We start from the raw sequence: 26,569 nt of genomic DNA, 5'->3' as shown, positions 1-26,569 counted from the left end.
AAACATCTATGTGTAAGCTACACAATCCCAATATGGATCATGGAAGCCTAAGGACAGGACTCTGTTCTCTGGGAAGGACATCAGAACATCTCACTTGTCATTATTCTGGGAAGGTTTGGGATGGGTGGGATGCTAGAGAACAGATGGATGTTGAAAGTGGAATTCAGGAGAGGAAACAAAAGAGAGACTGATCAAACTGATACAGGAGAAGGACAAAGACTCGAATATTTCAGTCTATTATAAAAAGAGAGCAAAGAAGAAATTCTGGAGAAGTATGAGACTCAAGAAATTTCATGGTAACTCTGTAATACTGTTCCCAGTTCACCCACACAGTAGAGACTTTTCCAGGATTTGGGGGGGGAGGGGTTAAGTAATTATTTAAAGGAAGGAGTGTTGCAAAGCATGGAAATAATACAACTAAGACACTGGTGGTATTATACTATTATAGCCTATGAGAATGACTTGCTGATATGCTGTCCTGACAGGTGGGAAATAAAAATTGTATACATATTATTCTATTTATTAACATTTATGAATTTCCTACTCTACACTGAGGACTAAAAATACCAAGATGGCTGGCTCTAATCTCAGGAGACTGTGAAATCCTTGTGGTATTTTCTGTATACTTTTAAATTGGTCCTATAACTGGAGTGGAAATTAAATTTCAGAGGGATGTTTTCTATAAACCATATTCTGAAGACCAAGGTAAAGCAGAGTCCAGGGAAATGAAGCATGATGCAATCACTTCTACACCAGATTACTGACAATCAAATAAAAGTTCTAAAATACACTTCTACTAGCTTGCTGGACTACTTTTCTCTAAATAGCTTATTGATATATTACTTTTATATTCTATTCCTCAGATTCAAGGTTTGTAACTTAATAATACAGACTCATTATATATCTGAAGTCAGTAATGAAAAATCATTCTGCAATAACATTCATCCTGCTAGGATTAACAGATGATCCACGACTACAGGTTTTTCTTTCATTATTTCTGTTTTTAACCTACATTTTCACTGTTGCTGGAAATCTAATCATTATCCTCCTCACTCTTGTAGACTCTCACCTCAAAACATCCATGTACTTTTTCCTTCGGAATTTTTCCATCTTAGAAATAATATTTACAACTGTCTGTGTTCCTCGATTCTTATACAGCCTGACAACTGGGGACAAAAGTGTTACCTATAATGCTTGTGTCATCCAATTATTTTTTGTTATCCTCATTGGAGCAACAGAATTTTTTCTTCTAACCGCCATGTGCTATGACTGCTATGTTGCCATCTGCAAGCCCTTGCACTACACTATCATCATGAATGAAAGAGGATGCACAATTCTTGTCCTTTGCTGTTGGCTGATTGGCTTAATTGTCATACTCCCACCACTTATCCTGGGAGTTCAGCTAGATTTCTGTAACTCCAATCTCATTGACCATTTTGGTTGTGATGCATATCCTCTCCTGAATATTGTATGCTCAGACGCTCAATTTGTAGAGCAACTTGTTTTAATCATGGCTGTGTTGACCCTCATAGTCACATTAGTCTGTGTATTTGTGTCATACACATATATTGTCAAGACCATTTTAAGACTCCCTTCAGCTCAGCAAAGGAAGAAGGCTTTCTTCACTTGTTCTTCCCATATGATTGTAATTTCCATCACCTATGGAAGTTGCATCTTCATCTTCATTGCTCAATACCTCAATCATCCCTTTGATGAACCCTTTCATTTATACACTACGGAATAAGCAAGTCAAACAAGCCTTTAAGGACTCAATTAAAAAGATGGCATTTCTTTCAAAGGATTAGAAAACTAAAAATATTTTTATATTAAAAACATCCATTGTTACTTCTCATTTTACCATGATTACATAACTCTTATGATCTATTCCCATAGATGTTCCATAGGTTTTAGTTGATATAAATTAGCTGTCATGAAATTCTTTTAGTGTGCATGTTACTTCCTTCTATATCATAATGTGTATCCAACACCCTGGAGTCTGTTTGAACTTGAGCCTGTTATTAGGTATCAAGCAATGAGAGAAGGTGGGGTGAGTCTTGACCAAGTTCACCATTAACCTGCAAGAAAATTACTTCAAAACTTATATATTTTTCAAGCAAGAGGAGATCAAACTCTTAAGACGGATAATAAATGTCTGCTTTTCTGAGGCTTTCAGTAAAATCTACTCACATGTGTCCTCAAGTAACCCCTGGAGATTATGAATTCAATTTGCAACCACATGATTAGACTTGAGTTGGTTTCAAAAAGTTTCAATCCTGTAGTTATAGGAGATATATGATTTATTTTAAGGAAGTCAGAGTTTTCTAACCTTTTTCCATACCTTGAGATGGAAATTTAAAATTGTGAGACAATCACTTCTCTTTCTCCAAGTTCTCCAGATACTTCAAAATAACCAAAGTTATAGCTCTCATATCCCACTAAAATATTCAATGATAGTAGCTACTTGATAAAAGCAAGCCATAATGGCAGTACACACTCAAGAGATGACAAAACCCATCTACTAATATGAGGACAGCAAAGTATTATGGATATTTCTACAAATTAGCATTTAATGGGTGTTTGACTTGTCTAAGCTAGACTGCAAGATCTTGGATAGCATTTCATCTCCTACCTTCCCTGCTATTCCTGCCATCAATATCTACCCCAAATAATTAATAATAATAATAGTAATAATAATAATAATAATAAACATCTATTAGGTAGCAAACAGTACTACTCATTTTGTAAGGTGAGGGACAAAACATACAATGTCCCCAAATAAAAAGAGTTATAAGAGAAAATAAAATTTAACCATAACTAAGGAAAATAAATGTTTACACGAATATTTAGAATAAGCAAAGAAGCAAGTTATGATTATTAATCATTCTAGATTTTCAAAAATCTAGAACTTTACAGAGTGTTTTATATTAAGGAAAAGAGCACAAAAATATAATAAGCTCAAGATAAAATGGAGTAACTGGGGGCATATATTCTCTTCCAATTCAAACCACTATAAATTTAAGCCAACATTTTCCAGAAAACTGACATCAGGCAAAAAAGGGAAGTGATACCTGAGAGGTGATTACTTCAGCTTACTTTCTGAAGATAGTGATGGGCAGACCCATGCAAAGTCAATCAGTCTGGCAGAGTTAAGAAGATGTAGGTGGTACTCCAGAAAGTACCAAGAGATACCACTCTAAAGTTCATGAGAAAGAATACCAAGAGGTGGAATAGGCATACAAAAAGATATCTGGTGATCTACAGATGGCTCCATCATGAGCATTCAGCTGAATACTGGTCAGGAGATCCGGGATCAAGTCCCACGTCAGGCTCCCTGCACGGAGCCTGCTTCTCTCTCTCTCTCTCTCTCTCTCTCTCTCTCTGTAATGAATAAATAAATAAAATCTTTAAAAAAAGAAAAAGAAAATGTCATAATTTACTGGGTATTATTCAGAAAGATTTGCCTCAGTTTGGGGAAGGAAATGACTAGGCTAAATGCTACTCTAGTCCAATCGAACACATATGAACAAGGACAAAACTGAAAGGACATCTGAAAGGACAAAACTTTTGTCCATCTGAAAGGACAAAACTGTTTCCAAGCAATTCAAATGATACCAGAATAAAGCTAAAGAATCTTCATAGGGATAAAAATACATACAGCATTCAAGAAGGCAAATTCATAAAGCCTGACACAATTAAAATTCACCAGGCATGCAAATAAGCAGGAAAATGCAACTTATCATGAGACCAAGCTATACAAATAGAACTCAAATGTAAAAGATAATATAATTAAAATAAAATGGTTAAAACGGTAATGACTATACTTTGTATATTGATGAAGAGTGAAGAAAGATTGAACATATTAAGTAAAAAGAGAAAAATATTAAAAAGATCCAAATCAAACTTATAGAGATGAAAACTATACTTTATAAGAAAAATATAGATAGAATGGTTGTATCAATTAGAAAAATAAATAAATAAATAAACAAATAAATAAATAAATAAATAAATAAATCTTAAAAAAAAGAACTCCATGAAATAGAGACCAGAACTGTGGAACAGATTAACAAAACCAGGAGTTGGTTCCTTGAAAGAATTAATAAGATAGATAAACCATTAGTCAGCCTTATTAAAAAGAAGAGAGAAAAGACTCAAATTAATAAAATCATGAATGAGAAAGGAGAGAGCACCACCAATACCAAGGAAATACAAATGATATTAAAACTGATTATGAGCAGCTTTATGCCAATAAGTTAGGCAATCTAAAAGAAATGGACCCATTTCTGGAAAACCACAAACTACCAAAACTGGAACAGGAAGAAATAGAAAACCTGAACAGGCCGATAAGTGGGGAGGAAATTGAAGCAGTCATCAAAAACCTCCCAAGACACAAAAGTCCAAGGCCAGATGGCTTCCCAGGGGAGTTCTATCAAACATTTAAACATGATACCATACCTATTCTACTAAAGCTTTTCAGAAAGATAGAAAGAGATGGAATACTTCCAAACTCGTTCTATGAGGCCAACATCACCTTAATTCCAAAACCAGACAAAGACCCCACCAAAAAGAATTATAGACCAATATCCATGATGAACACACATACAAAAATTCTCAATAAGATACTAGCCAAAAGGATCCAACAATACATTAAGAAGATTATTCACCATGACCAAGTGGGATTTATCCCCGGGATGCAAGGCTGGTTCAACACTCATAAAGCAATCAATGTGACTAATCATAGCAAGAGAAAAAACAAGAACCATAGGATCCTTTCAATAGATGCAGAGAAAACATTTGACAAAATACATCATCCATTCCTGATCAAAACTCTTCAGAGTGTAGGGATAGAGGGAACATTCCTCAGCATCTTAAAAGCCATCTACAAAAAGCCCACAGAAAATATCATTCTCAATGGGGAAACACTGGGAGCCTTTCCCCTAAGATCAGGAACAAGACAGGGATGTCCACCCTCACTACGGCTATTCAAGATAATACTAGAAGTCCTAGCCTCAGCAATCATACAAAAAAAAGGCATTTAAATTGGCAAAGATGTCAAAGTCTACCTCTACGCAGATGATATGACACTGTAAATAGAAAACCCAAAGGACTCCACCCCAAGATTGCTAGAACTCATACACCAATTCAGCTGTGTGGCAGGATACAAAATCAATGCCCAGAAGTCAGTGGCATTTCTATACACTAACAATGAGACTGAAGAAAGAGAAATTAAGGAGTCAATCCCATTTACGATTGCACCCAAAGCATAAGATACCTAGGAATAAACCTAACCAAAGAGGTAAAGGATCTCTATGCTAAAAACTACAGAACACTTCTGAAAGAAATTGAGGAAGACACAAAGAGATGGAAAAATATTCCATGCTTATGGATTGGAAGAATTAATACTGTGAAAATGTCACTGTTACCCAGGGCAATTTACACATTTAATGCAATCCCTATCAAAATACCATGGACTTTCTTCAGAGCATTGGAACAAATAATCTTAAGATTTGCGGGGAATCAGGGATCCCTGGGAGGCGCAGCAGTTTGGCGCCTGCCTTTGGCCCAGGGCACGATCCTGGAGACCCGGATCAAGTCCCACATCGGGCTCCCGGTGCATAGAGCCTGATTCTCCCTGCCTGTGTCTCTGCCTCTCTCTCTCTCTCTCTCTCTCTCTCTCTGTGTGTGTGTGTGTGTGTGTGTGACTATCATAAATAAATAAAAAAAATTTAAAAAAAAGATTTGTGTGGAATCAGAAAAGACCCTGAATGGCCAGGGGAAGAGTAGCAAAGAAAACCACAGCTGGGGGCATCGCAATGCCAGATTTCAGGTTGTACTACAAAGATGTGGTCATCAAGACACTGTGGTGCTGACACAAAAACAGACACAGAGATCAATGGAACAGAAAAGAGAATCCAGAAGTGGACCCTCAACTTTATGGTCAACTAATATTCGACAAAGGAGGAAAGACTATCCACTGGAAGAAAGTCTCTTCAATAAATGGTGCTGGGAAAATTGGACAGCCACATGCAGAAGAATGCAATTGGACCATTCTCTTACACCATACACAAAGACAAACTCAAAATGGATGAAAGATCTAAATGTGAGACAAGATTCCATCAAAATCCTAGAGGAGAACACAGGCAACACCCTTTTTGAACTAAGCCACAATAACTTCTTGCAAGATACATCCATGAAGGCAAGAGAAACAAAAGCAAAAATGAACTATTGGGACTTCATCAAGATAAGAAGCTTCTGCACAGCAAAAGAAACTGTCAACAAAACTAAAATACAACCTACAGAATGGGAGAAGATATTTGCAAATGACATACCAGATAAAGGGCTAGTTTCCAAGATCTATAAAGAACTTATTAAACTCAACACCAAAGAAACAAACAATCCAATCATGAAATGGGCAAAAGACATGAACAGAAATTTCACAGAGGAAGATACAGACATGGCCAATAAGCACATGAGAAAATATTCTGCATCACTGGCCATCAGGGAAATGCAAATCAAAACCACAATGAGATACCACCTCACACCAGTGAGAATGGGGAAAATTAACAAGGAAGGAAACCACAAATGTTGGAGAGGATGTGGAGAAAGAGGAACCCTCTTGCACTGTTGGTGGGAATGTGAACTGGTGCAGCCACTCTGGAAAACTGTGTGGAGGTTCTTCAAAGAGTTAGAAATAGATCTGCTCTACGACCCAGCCATTGCACTGCTGGGGATTTACCCCAAAGATACATATGCAATGAAACGCCGGGACACCTGCACCCAATGTTTATAGCAGCAATGTCCACAATAGCCTAAATGTGTGAGGAGCCTTGGTGTCCATGGAAAGACGAATGGATAAAGAAGATGTGGTTTATGTATACAATGGAATATTACTCAGCCTTTGGAAACGACAATTACCCACCATTTGTTCGACGTGAATGGAACTGGAGGGTACTATGCTGAGTGAAATAAGTCAATCGGAGAAGAACAAACATTATATGGTCTCATTCATTTGGGGAATATAAAGAATAGTGAAAGGGAAAAAAAGGGGAAAGGAGAAAAAATAAGTGGAAAATATCAGAAAGGGAGACAGAACATGAAAGACTCTTAACTCTGGGAAATGAATAGGGGTGGTGGAAGGGGAGGTGGGCGGGAGATTGGGGTGACTGTGTGGCGGACACTGAGGTGGGCACTTGACGGGATGAGCACTGGGTGTTATTGTGTATTTTGACAAATTGAACACCAATAAAAAATAAATTTATTAGAAATAAATAAATAAATAAAATAAAAATAGTGAAAGGGAATTAAGGGGAATGGAGAGAAATTATTGGGAAACATCAGCGAGGGTGACAGAACATGAAAGACTCCTAACTCTGGGAAACGAACAAGGGGTGGTGGAAAGGGAGGTCAGCGTGGGGTTGGGGTGACTGGGTGACAGGCACTGAGGGGGGCACTTGATGGGATGAGCACTGGGTGTTATGCTCTATGTTGGCAAATTGAACTCCAATAAAAGACATTTTTTTTAAAGGCAATGGGTGTTAGGAGTTTGTTAGGTGGCTTCCAAGAATATTTTATGTATACAATGGAATATTATTCAGCCATTAGAAATGACAAATACCCACCATTTGCTTCAACGTGGATGGAACTGGAGGGTATTATGCTGAGTGAAATGAGTCAATCGGAGAAAAACAAAAATTATATGTTCTCATTCATTTGGGGAATATAAATAATAGTGAAAGGGAATAGAAGGGAAGGGAGAAGAAATGGGTTGGAAATATCAGAAAGGGAGGCAGAACATAAATTCCCAAAACTGTGGGAAACGAACTAGGGGTGGTGGAAGGGGAGGAGAGTGGGGGGGTGGGGGTGAATGGGTGATGGGCACTGAGGGGGGCACTTGATGGGATGAGCACTGGGTGTTATTCTCTATGTTGGCAAATTGAACACCAATAAAAAATAAGTTTATTATTAAAAAAGAATATTTATGCAAATACAAAATTATAATATGTTTATACATGCATAAGCATTTATATCTTTGCCCTTAGATTTGTATAATCTTGTGTAAGTGTAAGTTTACGCATTTTTAACTATATAGAGAATAGTTCACATTTGTGCAAAGTTTCCCTATTGTGTAAATATGTTATAACTTTATATATGCATATTTCTAATTGTGAAAAAGAGTACCAAAAATGATAACAACTTGGGTAAATATTGAAGTATTTTCTTATTCAGGTAACCAAAATTATAATTGAGAGTTTAAAGTCCAAATAAAATATTTTGTGGCGTGTTTGATCATTTTAACATTTTTTAACATTTTTTTAACATTTACTTTTCTATTGTGGCAAAATAGACAAAAGGTAAAATTTGCCATTTTTACTATTTTTAAGTATCCAGTTCATTGGCATTAGGAACATGCACGTCACCACCATCACCAACATCTACCTCCAGAGCTTCCGAAAAAAAATTTTTTTTCAGTATAGTTTGACACACAATAGTACTTTAGTTTTAGGTGTACAACATAGTAATTTGACAAGTTTATACATTATACTATACTCATCACAAGTACACCTACCATCTGTCACCATATAACACTTTTACAATATCATTGACTATATTCTTTATGCTGTACCTTTCATTCTCATGACATTCATTCTGTTAATGAAAGCCTGTATCTCCCACTCCCCTTCACCATCTGCCCATCATCTGGCAACCATCAGTCTGTTCTCTGTATTTATAGGTCTGACTCTGCTCTTTTTGTTTATTCATTTGCTTGTTTTAGATTCCACTTATGAGTGAAATCATATGGCATTTGTTTTTCGCGGTCTGACTTTTCACTTAGCATAATACCCTCTAGTTCCATCCATGTTGTCTCAAATGGCACAATGTCATCCAAGGATACATCTCATACAAGGATGTCCACTCTGACCACTTTTATTCAATGTAGTACTGGAAATCCTATCCACAACAAGCAGACAAGAAAAAGATATAAGAGGCATCCACATTGGTGAAGAAGCTAAACTGTCACTCATCATAAACAACATGGTACACACAAAAAAATCCTAAAGCCTCCACCAAAAAACTACTATGAGTAATAAATGATTCCAGTAAGGTGGCAAGACACAAAATTAATACCCAGAGAGAGGTAGTGTTTCTATGCACTAATAATGAAGTAGCAGAAAGAGAATTAAGAAAACTTCATTTACAGTTGCACCAAAATAATAAAATACCTCAGAATAAACTTAACTAAAGAAGTTTATCCTGAAACTCTAAAACATTGATGAAAGACATTGAAGATGGCACAAACAAATGGAAAAAAAATATTCCATTCTCATGGACTGGGAGAATTAATATTGTTTAAATGTCATATTACCCAAAGCAATGTACAGATTCAATGCAATCCCTATCAAAATACCAACAGAATTTTTTAATAGTACAAACAAAATTAAAATTTGTATGGAACCACAAAAGACCTCAAATAGTCAAAGCAATCTTATAAAGAAAAACAAAGTTAGCTATGCTACAAAGCTGTAGCAATCAAAACAATATGATACTGGCACAAAAATAGACACACAGATCAATAGAACAGAATAAAGAGCTCTGAAATAAACCCACAATATAAGTCAATTAATTTATGACAAAGGAAGCAAGAATATCCAATGGGGGAAAAGGCAGTCTCTTCAAGAAATGGTGTTGAGAGAACTGGATCAGCTACATGTAAAAGAATGAAACTGGACCACTTGCTAACACTATGACAAAAATAAATTCAAAATGGATCAAAGACCTAAATGTGAGACCTGAAGCCAAAAAAAGTCCTAAATAAAAGTGCATAGAATAATGTTTTTGACATCAGCCAAAGCAATATTTTTCTCCAGAAGTTTTTCATCTTCCCAAACTTAAATTCTGTACCCATTAGACAATAACACCCATTAACTCCTGGGTCCCATCTCTTCTGAAGGGAATTGTGCTCCTGGTCCAGTTCATCTCTGACCTCAGTGTCACAGCCATCCAACATCTTCTCTGTCTCCTTCAAGAGCCTGCCACCGGGCACCACCAAAGATGGGCAGGTCCAGGGCCTTGGGGAGGATGCTCAGTAGGGCATCCCACTCCTCAACCCAAACCCCAAGTCCAGACATTTACAAAGACACCAAAGGCTTCATCTGAAGCCAGGCAACTCTGGAGGGCCCCAATGCACCCAGTGTCCCCTGCCAATGGATAGGCACCTTGCAGACCAACTTCTGTACCAGCAACCTGGTGGTGACTGCAACAGTGAAGTCCATGGTTTGGGGCTCAGGGGAAGCCCTCAAGGTCTCTGTCAGTCTTATTGGTGCTTACAAAACCAGAAGCCTGGACTTGCCCTATCCACTCACGGACACCCCCCTGAAGTTTTACATTCCCTACCAGCAATGCCTCCCCATGAGAAAGGAACCAGATGGGCAGCCCTGGTGGTTGAGCAGTTTAGCACCAACTTCTGCCCAGGGCATGGTCCTAGAGACCTAGGATCGAGCCCCACGTCGGGCTTCCTGCATGGAGCCTGCTTTTCCCTCTGCCTGTGTCTCTGCCTCTCTCTCTCTCTCTCTCTCTCATAAATAAATAAAATCTTAAAAAAAAAGAAAAGAGAGGAACCAGCTATCTGATGACGCGCCACGTGGAAGAGAACAGAGGTTCTATCCTTCCGCCAGAGGGCTTTGTGGTTCTCTACTGGTCCAACGAAAACCAGAGCTTCATCACCTGCAGCAAGAGGACGTGCCCCTCCTAGCCTATTGGGACTGCTGGGTCCCAGGCCTAAAACCAAGGCCAGCCTCCCAAGCCCAAGCCCTAGGGACTCCTTTCTTATCTAAATAAATGTTTCTTGACTGGAGAAAAAAAGAAAAAAGAAGATGTAACATGGGAGGGAAAAAGAAGTAACTCTTTACTGCCTAAAGAAAAGTAACCTAAAAAAAGGCAAACCAGGAAATAAATCCTTAACTACACAGAGCAAACTGTTACTGGAATGGAGGTGGGCATGCAAATTGGTTAAATTGTTGATAGGTGTAAAGGAAGGCTCTTACACCTGCACCCCAATGTTTATAGCAGCAAAGTACACAATAGCCAAACTGTGGAAGGAGCCTTGGTGTCCATTGACAGATGAGTGGATAAAGAAGATGTAGTCTATATAGACAATGGGATATTACTCAGCCAGTAGAAAGGACGAATACCCACCATTTGCTTCGATGTGGATGGAACTGGAGGGTATTATGCTGAGTGAAGTAAGTCACTTGGAGAAGGACAAACAATACATGGTTTCACTCATATGGGGAATATAAGAAATAGTGAAAAGGGTCATAGGGAAAAGGAGAGAAATGAGTGAAAATATCAGTGAGGGTGACAAAACATGAGAGACACCTAATTTTGGGAAATAAACAATGGGTAGTGGAAAGGGAGGTGGGAAGGGGGTTGGGGTGACTGGGTGATGGGCACTGCGGGGGGCACTTGGCCGGATGAGCACTGGGTGTTATGCTATATGTTGGCAAATAGAACTCCAATAAAAAATAAATAATAAATAAATAAATAAATAAATAAATAAATAAATAAATAAAAAATAAAAAATAAATAGGGACAGCTTAATTGTCTCTAGTTTGGGCGATCCTAAATAAAACTGACTTTATTTGCAAAACAAACTTGAATAGCTTGCAAAAAGGCTTTATGGACTACCATCCTGAATCAGTTTGGATTAGGCCCGTTAAAAAACATATTTCAGATGAATGGAAGATGGTGGAATAGAATTCCTCATGTCAGCTGGTCCCCTAAATTTAGCCACATAACTATCAAGCCATCCTGAACAGCAGTGAATTCAAGCTGAGATGTAAGGAAGAATGCCTGACTCTACAAATCAAAAGATACACCCCTGTCGAGACAGCAGGTGATTGCTGTGCAGCTGCATTCATTTTGAAAGCACTATGATGTCACACATTGCCATGGTGACGAGAAATATACCTCTGCCTTTCTTCTCAACTGTCACTCTTTGAGCTGAGCAGTTCATAGTTGATATTGAGTGAGTTGTCAGCTCTCTACCTAGCGTCTTTGACAAAGGACAACCTCAATTGTTGCTGCTGCGATGAAGTTGCCAAGGCTGTGGTGCCAGATTTTGTCCACCGAAACTCAGTGAGTGACTCTCCACCCACTTCTATGATTCACCCTCCGATACATTCATAATGAGACGGTTCATAAAAAATATTAATGAGGAAGAACAAAAAAATATTGTCAAGGTGGCCTCAGGAAATTTGAAAGCAATTGGGCAGTGGAGAATATTGAGGATGACATTACTGATGAGGAATCCTCACAGAGAGAGACAAAGGAGTACAGGAATGGCAGAGGAAGAGGGTTATTCAGACCCTGAACTGAAGAACAGGGAGCCTGACATGATCTTGGGATCATGATGCGAGCTGCAGTCAGACACGTAACCTATTGAGCCAAGAAGGCCACTGCATCCCGATTCCTATGCTGCTTCACAAGGAAGATGATTTTGGTCACTGTGAAGACTCAGATCCTTAAATCAACATCCTTCTAGGGCCCTTTGTTAGCATTTTATTCTTCCCACTTGAATTCTGGCTTTCATGATATGGCTACAGAAGTTACACCATGGCTGGTGGAACAGAACCAAAGAGAGCACATTGTAGGCCATCCCTCCTCATGGCATTGATTTCCTACAGCCTCAGAAGCTGATTCTGTCTCATGCTGGGAGAAATCAGGTCTCCTGAGGGTGTCCTTCATCTCAAATCAACTGTACTCTGCATAAACACTGTAAAAATTAGCCTGAGAGCCTCCTCCCCCATGAGGTCATGTGACCACAGACCTTGGCTCTTTAGGCATCTTGAGTGGTAATGTCCGAAGACAAAACACGCATGGAACATTGTCTAATGCATGGAAGTGTTGAATCACTATGCCGTATAACTGGAACTAATACAACATTGTGTGTTGACTACAAAAAAAATTCAGTAATAAACCATAGTAAAACCAGAAACCTATCCCAGAACCAGGCTATTTTTTATTGCGTATTTGGGATGCAAAACTCCATTGCTTCAAATACCAAAAGTAGTTTCAATGCCTCCATGAAAAGTCTTAAGTGGAAGGAGAAATGATGAAAATAAAGGCCAGGTAGCATTAAGAGAACATCAAATTTGAAAATTAAATGTCAGTAAGCCTCTTAAATATTGGGACAAGTAGCTAAGGTAGCATGGAGGAAGAAGAAGGATCTTTGTATTTTAATAAACTCTGATCCAATATATATTAAGTATTTTAAACATTAAATTCATGATCAAATGCTAATATGACTGAGTTCATCAGTCTTTCCTACTAATATAGAAGAATTAATGTTTTGATAAGACAAGAGGAAGTAATTTTAGATCCTAAGAACTTCATAGGAGAGGAAGAACTAGAGTTACAATACCAATAACTAGTACAAGGATTTAAACTCTCCTACAGTAGAAGGGAGAGGGGGAAGAAAATTAAGAATGCAGAAATAAACCTGACTCATCATTCGGTTTGGCGTATCAGAGTCTTCCCCTGGCAAGTACATGACAAGATACTATCTCTCCAGTGAGTCATTTCTCCCAGGAGCTAAGGGGGGAGGGCTTGTCTGTATTTCAAAATCATGTCTGTGAACCCTGAGCAATAAACCTGCTAACTCAACTTATGAGGACAGATGTCATGGCCAACATTAGTAAAAATAAAAAAATAACTAGAGAAACTGGGTGAACATAAAAAAATTTAAATAGCTATTAACATAAATAGCTATCTAATAGCTAAGATCAATTACCAAGTAACAAGCATGGAATAGTTGTCATCTGAAATCCACAGCTATATTTTCACTGTTATCTTGTGTTACCATGTCACTGAGTATGCACCAAAATGAAATACTATCTTCTACGGGCAGCCAGAAAGCTTGAGGGAGCTCAACCTGCAAATGATTGGAGCTCCACTCTCTGATACTATGTTCTTTAAATAACAGAGGCTTATTAGATATTTATTTTAATGAATAAATGTAGATTATTTACTTGAGCAATGCAAGAGTAACCTAACATAATTTTGATTCTCTATTCAGAAAACATACACTGGATACAACTAGGACAATTTTTTGAAACATAAAAAAGTAGTTTTCACTCTCGTAGAAGTGTATAGGATTTCCCTACAAACACTGAGTATGCCTAAATTTGCTCATTAACAATCATTTACCCCCAATAAAATCCTAAGACATATTATTGGACAATATATCAAGTTATTGTTAACTTTGATATTCCCAGAGAGGTTGCACTTACCGATTTTTTTTTCTTACCGATTTTTTTTTACAGGATGGATACCTAGATACCTTCAAGCAGCTGCTTGAAACACAAACCTCAATGAGGCTAAGTTTTGACATGAAGGAGGGGAGGGAATTTCCTGAGCACCTATCTAAAGAGATTTCTGGGGGGAAGAAATGTACATTGGGCATAGGGAGGCTTAACACTCCTTGGAGGTGCAGAAATGGACAGTGACAAATGTCACTGAGAAAGGTAAGGTACTTTATACTATGGCTACAAAGATTGGCTCATATTGTGTCCATTTGTTTCTGGATGTTGTTTGGGCAAGTTACATACATCAAAACTCAGAGAACATAAGCTGTAGGGTTAGGGAGCTGATTTACTAGTGAGGAAAGTTGAATTGAAGCAGGCAAGAACACAAATTGTTCAAAGAGGTCACTAAGATAAACCCTAAGACAGATTCTGAAGGCTGAGTGCTGTGAAGAACACTGAGTTGGTCAGGCCAATCAGGCTGGCAAAGAACAAATTGGACAGATCATCCCCTCTGGACTCCATCCAGGACCCAAAACATCACAACAGGACATATATAAAGTACAGATAAATTGGGTTTATATTTAAGTTCCAGAAAAAAAATTTCATTATACCACTTCAGGAAACCCCTGCCTAAGCAGTCCGAGCCTGGCTTAAAAATACTTTCATTTGCCTAAACATGGGGTGAAAAACAAAACTACATCTTTGTATTTTAAAGTTTTATCTCCCTATTTAGAAATCATTCAAAGTACAGAGAGCAGAACTAACTATAAATGAATGCTCTAGTGTTAATCTGCATACGACAAATTATGATCAATATAAGATACTAAATATCTGTCCAAATCCTTACAATGTACAACATGAGTGAACCATAATGTAAATTATATACTTTGACGTGTCCATATAAGTTCATCATTTGTAACAAAGGTACCACTCTGGTGGGGGGTGTTAGTAACAGGAGAGGCTATGCATTTGTAAAGGCAGGAAGCATATGGAATATTTCTGTACCTTCCCCTCAATTTTGCTGTGATGCTAAGATTGCTCAAAAAAATAAGTTTTAATTTTAAAACACAAAAAAATACAAAATAACAGATCCTTCTTGGTTTTGAAAATAGAGCATTTCAGTATAGTGTGAACAAAACTAAAGAAAATAAGGATGGGGGGAGCTGAAAACTGACATAACTGCCTCCAGGATAAAGACAAATAAAATCTGTACAAAAGGCAATATTGCTGAGAAACTGTAAATCAGACATATGATTTATGTTTTGTTTTGTGTTTATTTGACATCTTTGGAAATATGCTTTCTAGTTAAAAGCACAAGATCCATACTAAACCTTTCCCATAGAAGTCTCTATGCTAACAAATTAAATTAACTAAAAGAAGAAAGTGCATGTAAGCAGGCTTGCCAGAATGTCCTCCTTCAGGTTCCAGTACTAGCTTCTTATGACACTTCTTTCTCCGGGCAAAATCCCTCCTGGTGCAAGGCAGTAATGAGAAATCATACAGTAGTAACAACATTCATCCTGCTAGGATTGACAGATGACCCAAAAATACAAGTTCTGCTCTTTGTATTTTTGTTTCTCACCTACATGTTGAGTGTAACTGGAAACCTCATCATTATCACCCTCACACTGGTGGACTCCAATCTTAAAACTCCCATGTGTTTTTTCCTCTGAAATTTCTCTTTCTTAGAAGTCTCATTCACCACTGTCTGTATTCCCAGATTCCTGTATACTATGACCACTGGAGATAATACTGTTTCCTATAATGCTTGTGCCACCCAGTTATTCTTTGTTGTCTTCTTTGGAGCAACAGAATTTTTTCTCCTTGCCGCCATGTCCTATGACCGCTATGTGGCCATTTGCAAGCCCCTGCATTATACAACTATCATGAACAACAGAGTCTGCACTACCCTCGTTCTCTGCTGTTGGTTTGCTGGCCCGTTAATCATCCTCCCGCCTCTTGGCCTGGGCCTCCAGCTGGAATTCTGTGACTCAAATGTGATTGATCATTTTGGCTGTGATGCATCTCCAATTTTACAGATAACCTGCTCAGACACAGTCTTAATAGAGAGAATTGTTCTGAGTTTTGCCATACTGACACTCATTATTACCTTAGTGTGTGTAGTCTTCTCCTATACCTACATCATTAAGACCATTCTAAGATTCCCTTCTGCCCAACAAAGGAAAAAGGCCTTTTCCACCTGCTCTTCCCATATGATTGTGGTTTTCATCACTTATGGCAGCTGCATCTTCATCTACATCAAACCTTCAGCAAAGGAAGGAGTAGCTATTAATAAAGTAGTGTCTGTGCTCACTACTTCAGTTGCTCCTTTGTTTAACCCATTCATTTATACGCTTTGAAACAAACAAGTGAAAGATGCCTTCAAAGACACAGTAAAAAAATAAAATAAAAAAAAAGACACAGTAAAATGGATTGTATTTCTCACAAAGAAGTAAGAGACTATTGATTTTTTTGAGGCTAGGTTAATTTTAAATCTGAATAACCCATCCATGAATTTGCCAAATAAATGGTTAACGAATATTTCCACAAAAACGTTTCCACTGCCCATTCCGGAAATTTTTTGAGTGTACTATATCATGAAATATGATATAACTACAGAATTGAAAGAATAGTTTTCCGAATACTGAATGTGTTCTACTGTCATTGCTTGATGGTGTTTAAACATAGACTCAAGGAGAACAAGACTGAATTTAGGGGCAGCACAACTAAGTCCTACTTAGATAACTTCTTCAATATCCAGACTTACATTATCCCTTAATTTAAGAAGAATGTTAGTGAGGGATGGGCAAAATAGGTGAAAGAGGCCAAGTGTATGGTGGTGGATGGTAACTAGATTTGTGATGGTAATCCCTTTGTAATGTATACAGATGTCAATCTTAATGCTGTATACCTGAAACATAATGATATATACCAATTTACCTCAATTTCTAAAAAAGAGGAATGTTAGAGATTAGGAGCCTTGACTAAAACATCAAAAATATTGCTAATTTGAGAAGGGGCATTTGGTTGCTTAGCACAGTCTGACTACTGAAGATACAATCCAGGTATAGTGTGAAAAAAAAAGCTGTTGGTGGGAATGTGAACTGGTACAACCACTCTGGAAAACTGTGTGAAAAAGAGTTAAAAATAGAGTGGCCCTATGACCTAGCAATTGCACTGCTGGGGATTTACCCCAAAGATACAGATGCAGTGAAATGGCAGGACACCTGCACCCCAATATTTATAGCAGCAATGTCCACTGTGGAAGGAGCCTCGGTGACCATCAAAAGATGAATGGATAAAGAAGATGTGGTCTATGTATACAATGGAATATTACTCGCCATTAGAAACAACAAATACCCACCATTTTCTTCAATGTGGTTGGAACTGGAGGGTATTATGCTGAGTGAAGTAAATCAATCGGAGAAGGACAATCATTATAAGGTCTCATTCATTTGGGGAATATAAAAAGTAGTGAAAGGGAATAAAGGGGAAAGGAGAGAAAATGAGTGGGAAATATCAGTGAGGGTGACAAAACATGAGAGACACCTAACTCTGGGAAATGAACAAGGGGTAGTGGAAAGGGAGGTGGGCAGGGGATTGGGGTGACTGGGTGACGGGCACTGAGGGGGACACTTGACAGGATGAGCACTGGGTGTTATGATATATGTTGGTAAATCGAACTCCAATAAAAAATATACAATAAATAAATAAATGTTAAAAAAATAAAAATAGACTTAGAAAAAAGAGAGGGGGAAGATGTGGAGGAAAAAAGTAATAGTCATTCAGGAAGCTTGGACCAAATCATTGGACTTTTTTCTATCAAAGGATAGAAACAAAAAAATAATAAAATAAAATAAATAAAATAACAAAGGATAGAAACAGTAATTGTGAAAGTTGTGTGTTTTATATATATATATGCTTATTAAACATCATCCAACTGCTCAAATGTATTTTTATGTTGTACTCTTTATTTTCAGTTGTTCATACAAGGTAATGACCATCATATAAGTTTCTTCTATACTTCAAAAATATTCAAGGTAAATAGAACTCTTCTCCAAGGCCTTTCCTCTTTTTTCATTTAAAATTTCTTTAAAAACCAACAAAATCCCACTACATGTTCCCCAGCTTCCCTTCTGATAATTAACTTAAGCATGCATCTACATGATATATATGTTTAGTAGTTGGGTTGATCACCTGAGTCATGAATCCTTAACAGAGGTTGTCTATGAATCTCATTGTTTGGTTTGGGCGATGATGAAGAAAGATAAGAATATTGTAGATTCAAAAACCTATCCTGACTAATTTGCCATTCAAGAACCAAGTGCATTTGGATAGGTCCAATATTGGAAATTCAGTAGGTTCATGAAAGATAATCCTCTACTTCTGATATGGATAATGAGATATTCTCCTCTTGTTCACTTGCTCAGTAAGAGAAAAAGAAAAAGAGTTGCATCTTGTCAGGTCTTTGGAACTGGAGGTAGTGCATCAAATAACTGAGGTCACATTTGGACCCAACTCCAGTTCCCAAACATAACTCAAATATTACTGAAATTGATCATGACTTTATACCTTGCCCAGTTTGAACTCAGAACTTTGTTGAACCTAATTTTATGTGTAGGTTACCCGGAAGGGGCAAATTTTTATGTTAGCCTACTCTTCCTCAGCTCTTCCTTCTAAATCCTTTATTTCAGTCACTCAATGTTATCATTTTCTTCTGTCAAAAAGTTCTTCTTTGTCATTCCTGTAATACTTCTAATCTAAAATTGTATCTCTCAACCAGAATTATCTTGACAACTTCCTAATGATATCGCATTTATAATCTCTCCTCTGTATTAGTCATCCTAAGCAGTATCACAGTATTTATTATCCTAAAACACTATTTTAATTAGTTCACTTCTTGCTTTAAATCTTCTAGAATCTTCTCATTCTTACTTTTGAAACTCATTCTCTTAGCAATCAGGAGTTGTGAAAAATCTATGTTCAACTTCACCAATCCAAACATTTTCTGCAACTCCTCAACATTAACCCTAATCCAAAATATAAACTTTTCACATGATAGTCACCTACCTGAAATATCCTTCGTTTGCCCCTAATCAAATCCATTTATACCCTATTCAAACATAAGTGATTTCCCCGGCCCCATTCGAATTCATCTTCCATTTGCCTCCCCTCATCCTTTCTTCCAAAAACGATTTTCTATTTCTATACACCCCATAGGAATTCTTGTTAATTCCACATATTTTGTTATTTCCCAATTGGTTTGCATTGAAATGTTCTATATGTTTAACCTTGTCTCTATAATTCCCCAAGGGCAAATATCTTTGACAAAGAAAGTATTTCAAAATTTTCTTCATAATAATGCCAGTTTATCACCTCTACACTAGGTGTCAGTTGTACAGATCTAACCATCTGACCTGAACTCTTTTTATAAGAAGTCTCATATAGTTCAATAATATATGACAGAAATATTTATTAATATTTCCTCATTGTTTGACTTAACTTTGCTCCAACAATTCTAATGAAACCACATTCTCCGTTCCTAATTAGATACAATCTTTTTAAAATATCTATTTAAAGAGTTAATTTATTTATTTGAGAGAGCAGAGAGAGAGAGAGCACACAAGCAATGAGGAGGAGCAGAGAGAGAGAAGGAGAGCAGACTCCTCACTGAACAGGGAGCCCAACTTGGAACTTGATCCCAGGACCCTGAGACCATGACTTGAGCTGAGGGCATATGCTTAACCAAATAAGCCACCCAGGTGCCCGTAATTAGATATAATCTAATTTGGTATCACTTAAACCTCACACTACAATTGTTCACACTCTTTCTCCTGCTTCCATCTAAGACATGTCATCATTCTTTAATTTATTCATCCAACATACTAACTACCATATTCCAGATACTCTTAATGAACAGATAGGACAAGGTTTCTGACCTCATGGAACTTGTGTTCCACCCTCAAAAAGGAAAAAGATGATGCTTCTATGTAAACAAGACCTCCCAAATTCACTCCTTCCCTTGGTGTCTAGAACCCTTCTTTAAGTATGGCCTTTTTGGAAAATAAAAATAAATACAATCACATTGATGAGGTATGTTCAAGAAACAGAGAAAGCACTAAAAGAACTTCTAATGGCAAAAGTTGGAACAATTTGGATAAGAAAATAAATAGAATAGTAGTAGATAATAACCCAAAGAATAAAATAGATATCCAAGAATTCATACTTATATAAATAAATGATTGAATGAATTAATAAGTGAGGGAGAAGAGACAAACCTCCTACGTAGAAGTATTCCAAATAATTTGTGTAGATACTCCATACTAAAGAAAGAGAAAACTTTACAAAAACTTTACAGTGGAAAAACTGACAATAAAAATGCACTTTACCTCTGTGGTCTTCCCAATAGCATCAGACAAATTTCAAAACTGGAGTATTCTATAAAATATCTGACCAGTAACTCTCAAAACTGTCAGTCTTCAAAAATAAGGAAAGTCTGAGAAATTGTCATAGTCAAGAGGAGCAAAAAGATAGCATAACAACTAAATGTAATGTGGTATCCTAAATGAGATATTGCAATAGAAAAAATATATTGAAAGGTTAAAACTCAGAAAATCTGAATAAAAACTATAGATTTTATTTTAAAATAATATATCAACATTGGTTCGTTAATTGTAACAAATCCATCATATTAATGTGAGATGTTAATAATAGGGGAAACTGAGCATATGATATATGGGAACCAGCTATACTACCTATACAATTTTTCTGCATATCTAAAATTATTCTAAAAACATTAAGTCTACTGATGGGCACTGGGGGGGGGCACTTGACGGAATGAACACTGGGTGTTATGCTATATGTTGGCAAATGGAATTCCAATAAAAAAATACAAAAAATAAAATAAATAAGTCTATTAAAAAATAAATACAGTCCTCAAGTTAAATGACAACTATTTTTTATAAATTTATTTTTATTGGTGTTCAATTTGTCAACATATAGAATAACACCCAGTGCTCATCCTGTCAAGTGCCCCCCTCAGTGCCCGTCACCCAGTCACCCCCACCCCCTGCCCACCTCCCTTCCACCACCCCTAGCCCGTTTCCCAGAGTTAGGAGTCTCTCATGTTCTGTCTCCCTTTCTGATATTTCCCACTCATTTTTCTCCTTTCCCCTTTATTCCCTTTCACTATTTTTTATATTCCCCAAATGAATGAGACCATATTTTCTCCATGCTGAAAAACGTATGGCTTAACTGATGGGTTCTTTTGTTTTAAGTGATGGGTTTGAAAGAAAATTTATTTTTTTATAAATTTATTTTTTATTGGTGTTCAATTTGCCAACATACAGAATAACACCCAGTGCTCATCCCGTCAAGTGCCCCCCTCAGTGCCCGTCACCCATTCACCCCCACCCCCCGCCCTCCTCCCCTTCCACCACTCCTAGTTCGTTTCCCAGAGTTAGGAGTCTTCATGTTCTGTCTCCCATTCTGATATTTCCCACACACCTCTTCTCCCTTCCCCTATACCCTTTCACTATTATTTATGTTCCCCAAATGAATGAGAACATATAATGTTTGTCCTTCTCCGATTGACTTATTTCACTCAGCATAAAGAAAATTTTATTTTTATTTTTATTTTTTATTTTTTTAGCATAAAGAAAATTTAAAGATCTCTCCTGCAGGCTCCTCACTGCAAGGACGTCATTCAACCCACTGTTTCGCTTCTCTCATTCTTTTCTTTAACCTGCTGGTGACCTGTGTTTGACCTCCCATTGCAATTTCCTCACTACCCTCACCAGTATCCCTGGGATGACTTCTCTTAAACATCTCTTGAACTTTTGTTATTGAAGATGGCAATAAAGGATCTTTATTAGTCTCTCAGAATCATGACCCCCAGAGAATGTATTGTCAGTACAATTGATCCCAAAGAGGCTGCTCTGAAGAGAGAAAAAAAATGTTGTTACTTTTGATATTAAAAAACCTAAAAAAAGTTTTTTTTTAAAAAGCTCCCCAGAAAGTTAATGTCTTTTGTTCAAGTCGTCATTTCTCCTGAGAAGGAGCTCTAGAAATTCTCTGGGCTTCAACGCATGTTTTGTATATAGTTTAATAAATATTTGAATGTAGGTCCAACATTTTTCTATGCAGTGTACAAAATACAACAGAGTAAATCTGCCACAACAAAACAGTATATAAAATATACAGCCATGAAAAGTTAACAATACAAGAAATTGCATGAGGCAAAAGATACTGAAATGCCACATAAGTGGCACAGATCATTTGTGCTTTCAATACAAGAGAGAATTCCCTGTAATCAAGTGAAATAGTTAATTGCATTTATGCTATTTACTATGTCCCAGGCACTATTCTAAGAAACACGGATAGTAATAATAGAATCAAAACCAGTATATGTTGTATCTCACTATCATCAATATATTGTTATTATTCATTATTATGAACAAACTACCATTATCATTCTTGCATTACAAATAAGAGAACTCAGACACACACACAAAATGTAAGCAGACAGTATTTCTTTAAAAACAAAAAACTAGGGATCCCTGGGCTGCGCTGGCGTTCGGCGCCTGCCTTTGGCCCAGGGCGCGATCCTGGAGACCCGGGATCGAATCCCATGTCGGGCTCCCGGTGCATGGAGCCTGCTTCTCCCTCTGCCTGTGTCTCTGCCTCTCTCTCTCTCTCTCTCTGTGTGACTATCATAAATAAATAAATAATTTTTTTAAAAAAACTAGATTAAACCAATTAATGAGAATATACTTCAAAACTCCTGGGCAAATCTTTTTTTTTTTTTTTTTCAAATCTTTCTACCTAAGCAAAATGTTTAATGCAGATATAAAAATTAGAAATAATTAGTGTTACTTACTGACTGATTAATATAAAGTGAAAAGAAACACTTGGAGAGTTTAAATCTAGATAACTGGAAATATACTGCTCCTGAGACAAATAGACAATTAACATGAAGAATCATAAGCCCTCCAAATTTCTTTCTTCAACATTGTTTTGTCTATCTAGGTCCTTTGCTTTTACACACAAATTTTAAATGCCAGCTAGTTAAATTCTCTCTTGAAAAAGAAAGCCCGTTAGAATTTTGATTGTGATTGCAATCTTAACACTATTAAGTCTACTGATCCATGAATACGTTCTCGCTCCATTTTAGGCCTTCCGTAATCCTCCTACAATGATTTATAATTTTTTTAAATTTTATTTATTTATTCATGAAAGACACACAGAGAGAGAGGGAGAGACACAGGCAGAGGGAGAAACAGGCTCCATGCAGGGAGCCTGACATGGGACTGGATCTGGGATCTCCAGGATCACACCCTGGGCTGAAGGCAGGAGCTAAACCACTGCACCACCAGGGCTGCCCTGATTTATAGTTTTAAGCATTCAAAAACCACACAACTTCTGTCAGATTTATCCCTAAGTAATTCATGTTTTTATGTAAACTGTATTCTTTATTTTTATATTCCAATTATTCATTATTAGTATATAGAAACTCAATTAATATTTATAAATTGACCTGGTATCTTGTCACTGTCCTAAGCTCACTTATTAGTTTTATTTTATTTTTTATTATTTTTATAAATTTATTTTTTATTGGTGTTAAATTTGCCAACATACAGAATAACAACCAGTGCTCATCCCGTCAAGTGCCCCCCTCAGTGCCCGTCACCCAGTCACCCCCACTCCCCTCCCACCTCCCCTTCCACCACCCCTAGTTCGTTTCCCAGAGTTAGGAGTCTTTCATGTTCTGTCTCCCTTTCTGATATTTCCCACTCATTTTTCTCCTTTCCCTTTTATTCCCTTTCACTATTTTTTATATTCCCCAAATGAATGAGACCATATAATGTTTGTCCTCCGATTCACTTATTTCACTCAGCATAATACCCTCCAGTTGCATCCACGTCGAAGCAAATGGTAACTGTGTGGAGGTTCCTCAAAGAGTTAAAAATAGATCTGCCCTACAACCCAGCAATTGCACTGCTGGGGATTTACCCCAAAGATACAGTTTTAGCATCAATTTTGTGTTTCCCATTGACTTTCTATATTGATGATCATGTCATCTGAAAATAAAAACTAGTCTAATGCTTCATGTTCAATTGACATGATTCTTATGTTTTCCTGCCTTAGTGCTGATCACTATTTTCACTGCCCCAAAATTACTTGCTCATCCCTGGTAATGACCGATTGTTTTTATGTCTCCAAAGTTTTGCCTTTTCCAGAATGTCATTTGGTTGGAGTCATGTAGTACGTAGTCTTTTCAGACTGGCTTCTTTAACTTATCATTATGCATTCCAGGTTTTTGTTTTGTTACATGGTTACTCTAGGGTCAAAACATCTTTAGGGTTAATAGATCTTTAACTTATAACAGTTTACATTCAAATAATGTTAACACCATTACAGATGTAGTGTAAGAATCTTATAATGGTATACTTTCATTTTGCCCCTTCTGTTGTCACACATTTTTTGCTACATATTTTTTGTAAATTTTTTATTGGAGTTCGATTTGCCAACATATAGCATAACACCCAGTGCTCGACCCCTCAAGAGCCCCGCTCAGTGCCCATCACCCAGTCACCACATCCCCCCGCCCACCTCTCCTTCCACTATGCTGTTTGTTTCCCAGAGTTAGGAGTCTCTCATGGATTGTCACCCTCTCTGATTTTTTCCCACTCATTTTCTCTCCTTTCCCCTATAATCCCTTTCACTATTTTTTATATTTCCCACATGAGTGAAACCATATAATGATTGTCCTTCTCCAATTGGCTTACTTCACTTAGCATAATACTCTCTAGTTCCATCCACATAGAAGGAAATGGTGGGTGTTCATCATTTCTAATGGCTGAGTAATATCCCATTGTATACGTAGACCACATCTTCTTTATCCATTCATCTTTCGATGGACACCGAGGCTCCTTCCACAGTTTGGCTATTGTGGACATTGCTGCTATAAACATCGTGGTGCAGGTGTCTCGGCATTTCACTGCATCTGTACCTTTGGGGTAAATCCCCAGCAGTACAATTGCTGGGTCATAGGGCAGGTCTATTTTAAACTCTTTGAGGAACCTCCAAATAGTTTTTCAGAGAGGCTGTACCAATTCACATTCCCACCAGCAGTGCAAGAGGGTTCCCCTTTCTCCACATCCTCTCCAACATTTTTTGTTTCCTGCCTTGTTAATTTTCCCCATTCTCACTGGTGTGAGGTGGTATCTCATTGTGGTTTTGATTTATATTTCCGTGATGCCAAGTGATGCAGAGCATTTCCTCATGTGCTTGTTGGCCATGTCTATGTCTTCCTCTGTGAGATTTCTGTTCATGTCTTTTGCCCATCTCATGATTGGATTGTTTGTTTCTTTGGTGTTGAGTTTAATAAGCTCTTTATAGATCCTGGATACTAGCCCTTTATCTGATACGTCATTTGCAAATCTCCCATTCTGTAGGTTGTCTTTTAGTTTTGTTGACTGTTTCTTTTGCTGTGCAGAAGGTTTTTATCTTGATCAAATCCCAATAGTTCATTTTTGCTTTTGTTTCCTTTGCCTTCATAGATGTATCTTGCAAGAAGTTGCTGTGGCCAAGTTCAAAAGGGATTTTGTCTCTGTTCTCCTCTAGGATTTGATAGATTCTTGTCTCACATTTAGGTCTTTTATCCATTTGGAGTTAATATTGTGAAAATATCTATGCTACCCAGGGCAATTTACACGTCCAATGCAATCCCTATCAAAATACCATGGACTTTCTTCAGAGAATTGGAACAAATCATTTTAAGATTAGTGTGGAATCACAAAAGGCCCTATATAGCCAGGGGAATATTGAAAAAGAAAACCAGAGCGGGGGGCATCACAATGCCGGATTTTAGGTTATACTACAAAGCTGTGGTCATCAAGGCAGTGTGGTACTGGCACAACAACAGACACACAGATCAGTGGAATAGAATAAAGAACCCGGAAATGGGCCCTCAACTCTATGGTCAACTAATATTCAACAAAGCAGGAAGGACTATCCACTGGAAAAAGGACAGTCTCTTCAATAAATGGTGCTGAGAAAATTGGACAGCCACGCGCAGAAGAATGAATCTGGACCATTCTTTTACACAAGACACAAAGATAAACTCAAAATGAATGTGCTATTGTTGTAACACAGTCTATTGTACATATTACATAAACGCAAAAATGTATTTTCATTTATATGGACAATTATCTTTTTCCTTCTTTTTCTTTATTTTAAATTCAATTAGCCAACATATAATACATCAT

At 37.3% G+C, this 26,569-nt stretch overlaps 1 protein-coding gene and 1 pseudogene across 1 annotated transcript; both read left to right on the top strand.

Annotated features, from left to right (window-relative positions):
* Nucleotides 1-916: 916 nt before the first annotated feature.
* Nucleotides 917-1,744, top strand: LOC140609999 (olfactory receptor 6C2-like). Its single transcript, XM_072785426.1, has one exon. It carries the CDS (start codon nt 917-919, stop codon nt 1,742-1,744), a length of 828 nt encoding a protein of 275 aa, XP_072641527.1.
* A 12,785-nt stretch (nt 1,745-14,529) lies between these two features.
* Nucleotides 14,530-17,944, top strand: LOC140615201 (olfactory receptor 6C2-like; annotated as a pseudogene).
* Nucleotides 17,945-26,569: the final 8,625 nt, after the last annotated feature.

Source organism: Canis lupus, chromosome 2 (genome assembly GCF_048164855.1).
Source record: "Canis lupus baileyi chromosome 2, mCanLup2.hap1, whole genome shotgun sequence".
Lineage (NCBI taxonomy): Eukaryota > Metazoa > Chordata > Mammalia > Carnivora > Canidae > Canis > Canis lupus.
Note: the sequence above shows the minus strand (reverse complement) of the source record. Positions and strands in the feature narration are given on the sequence as shown.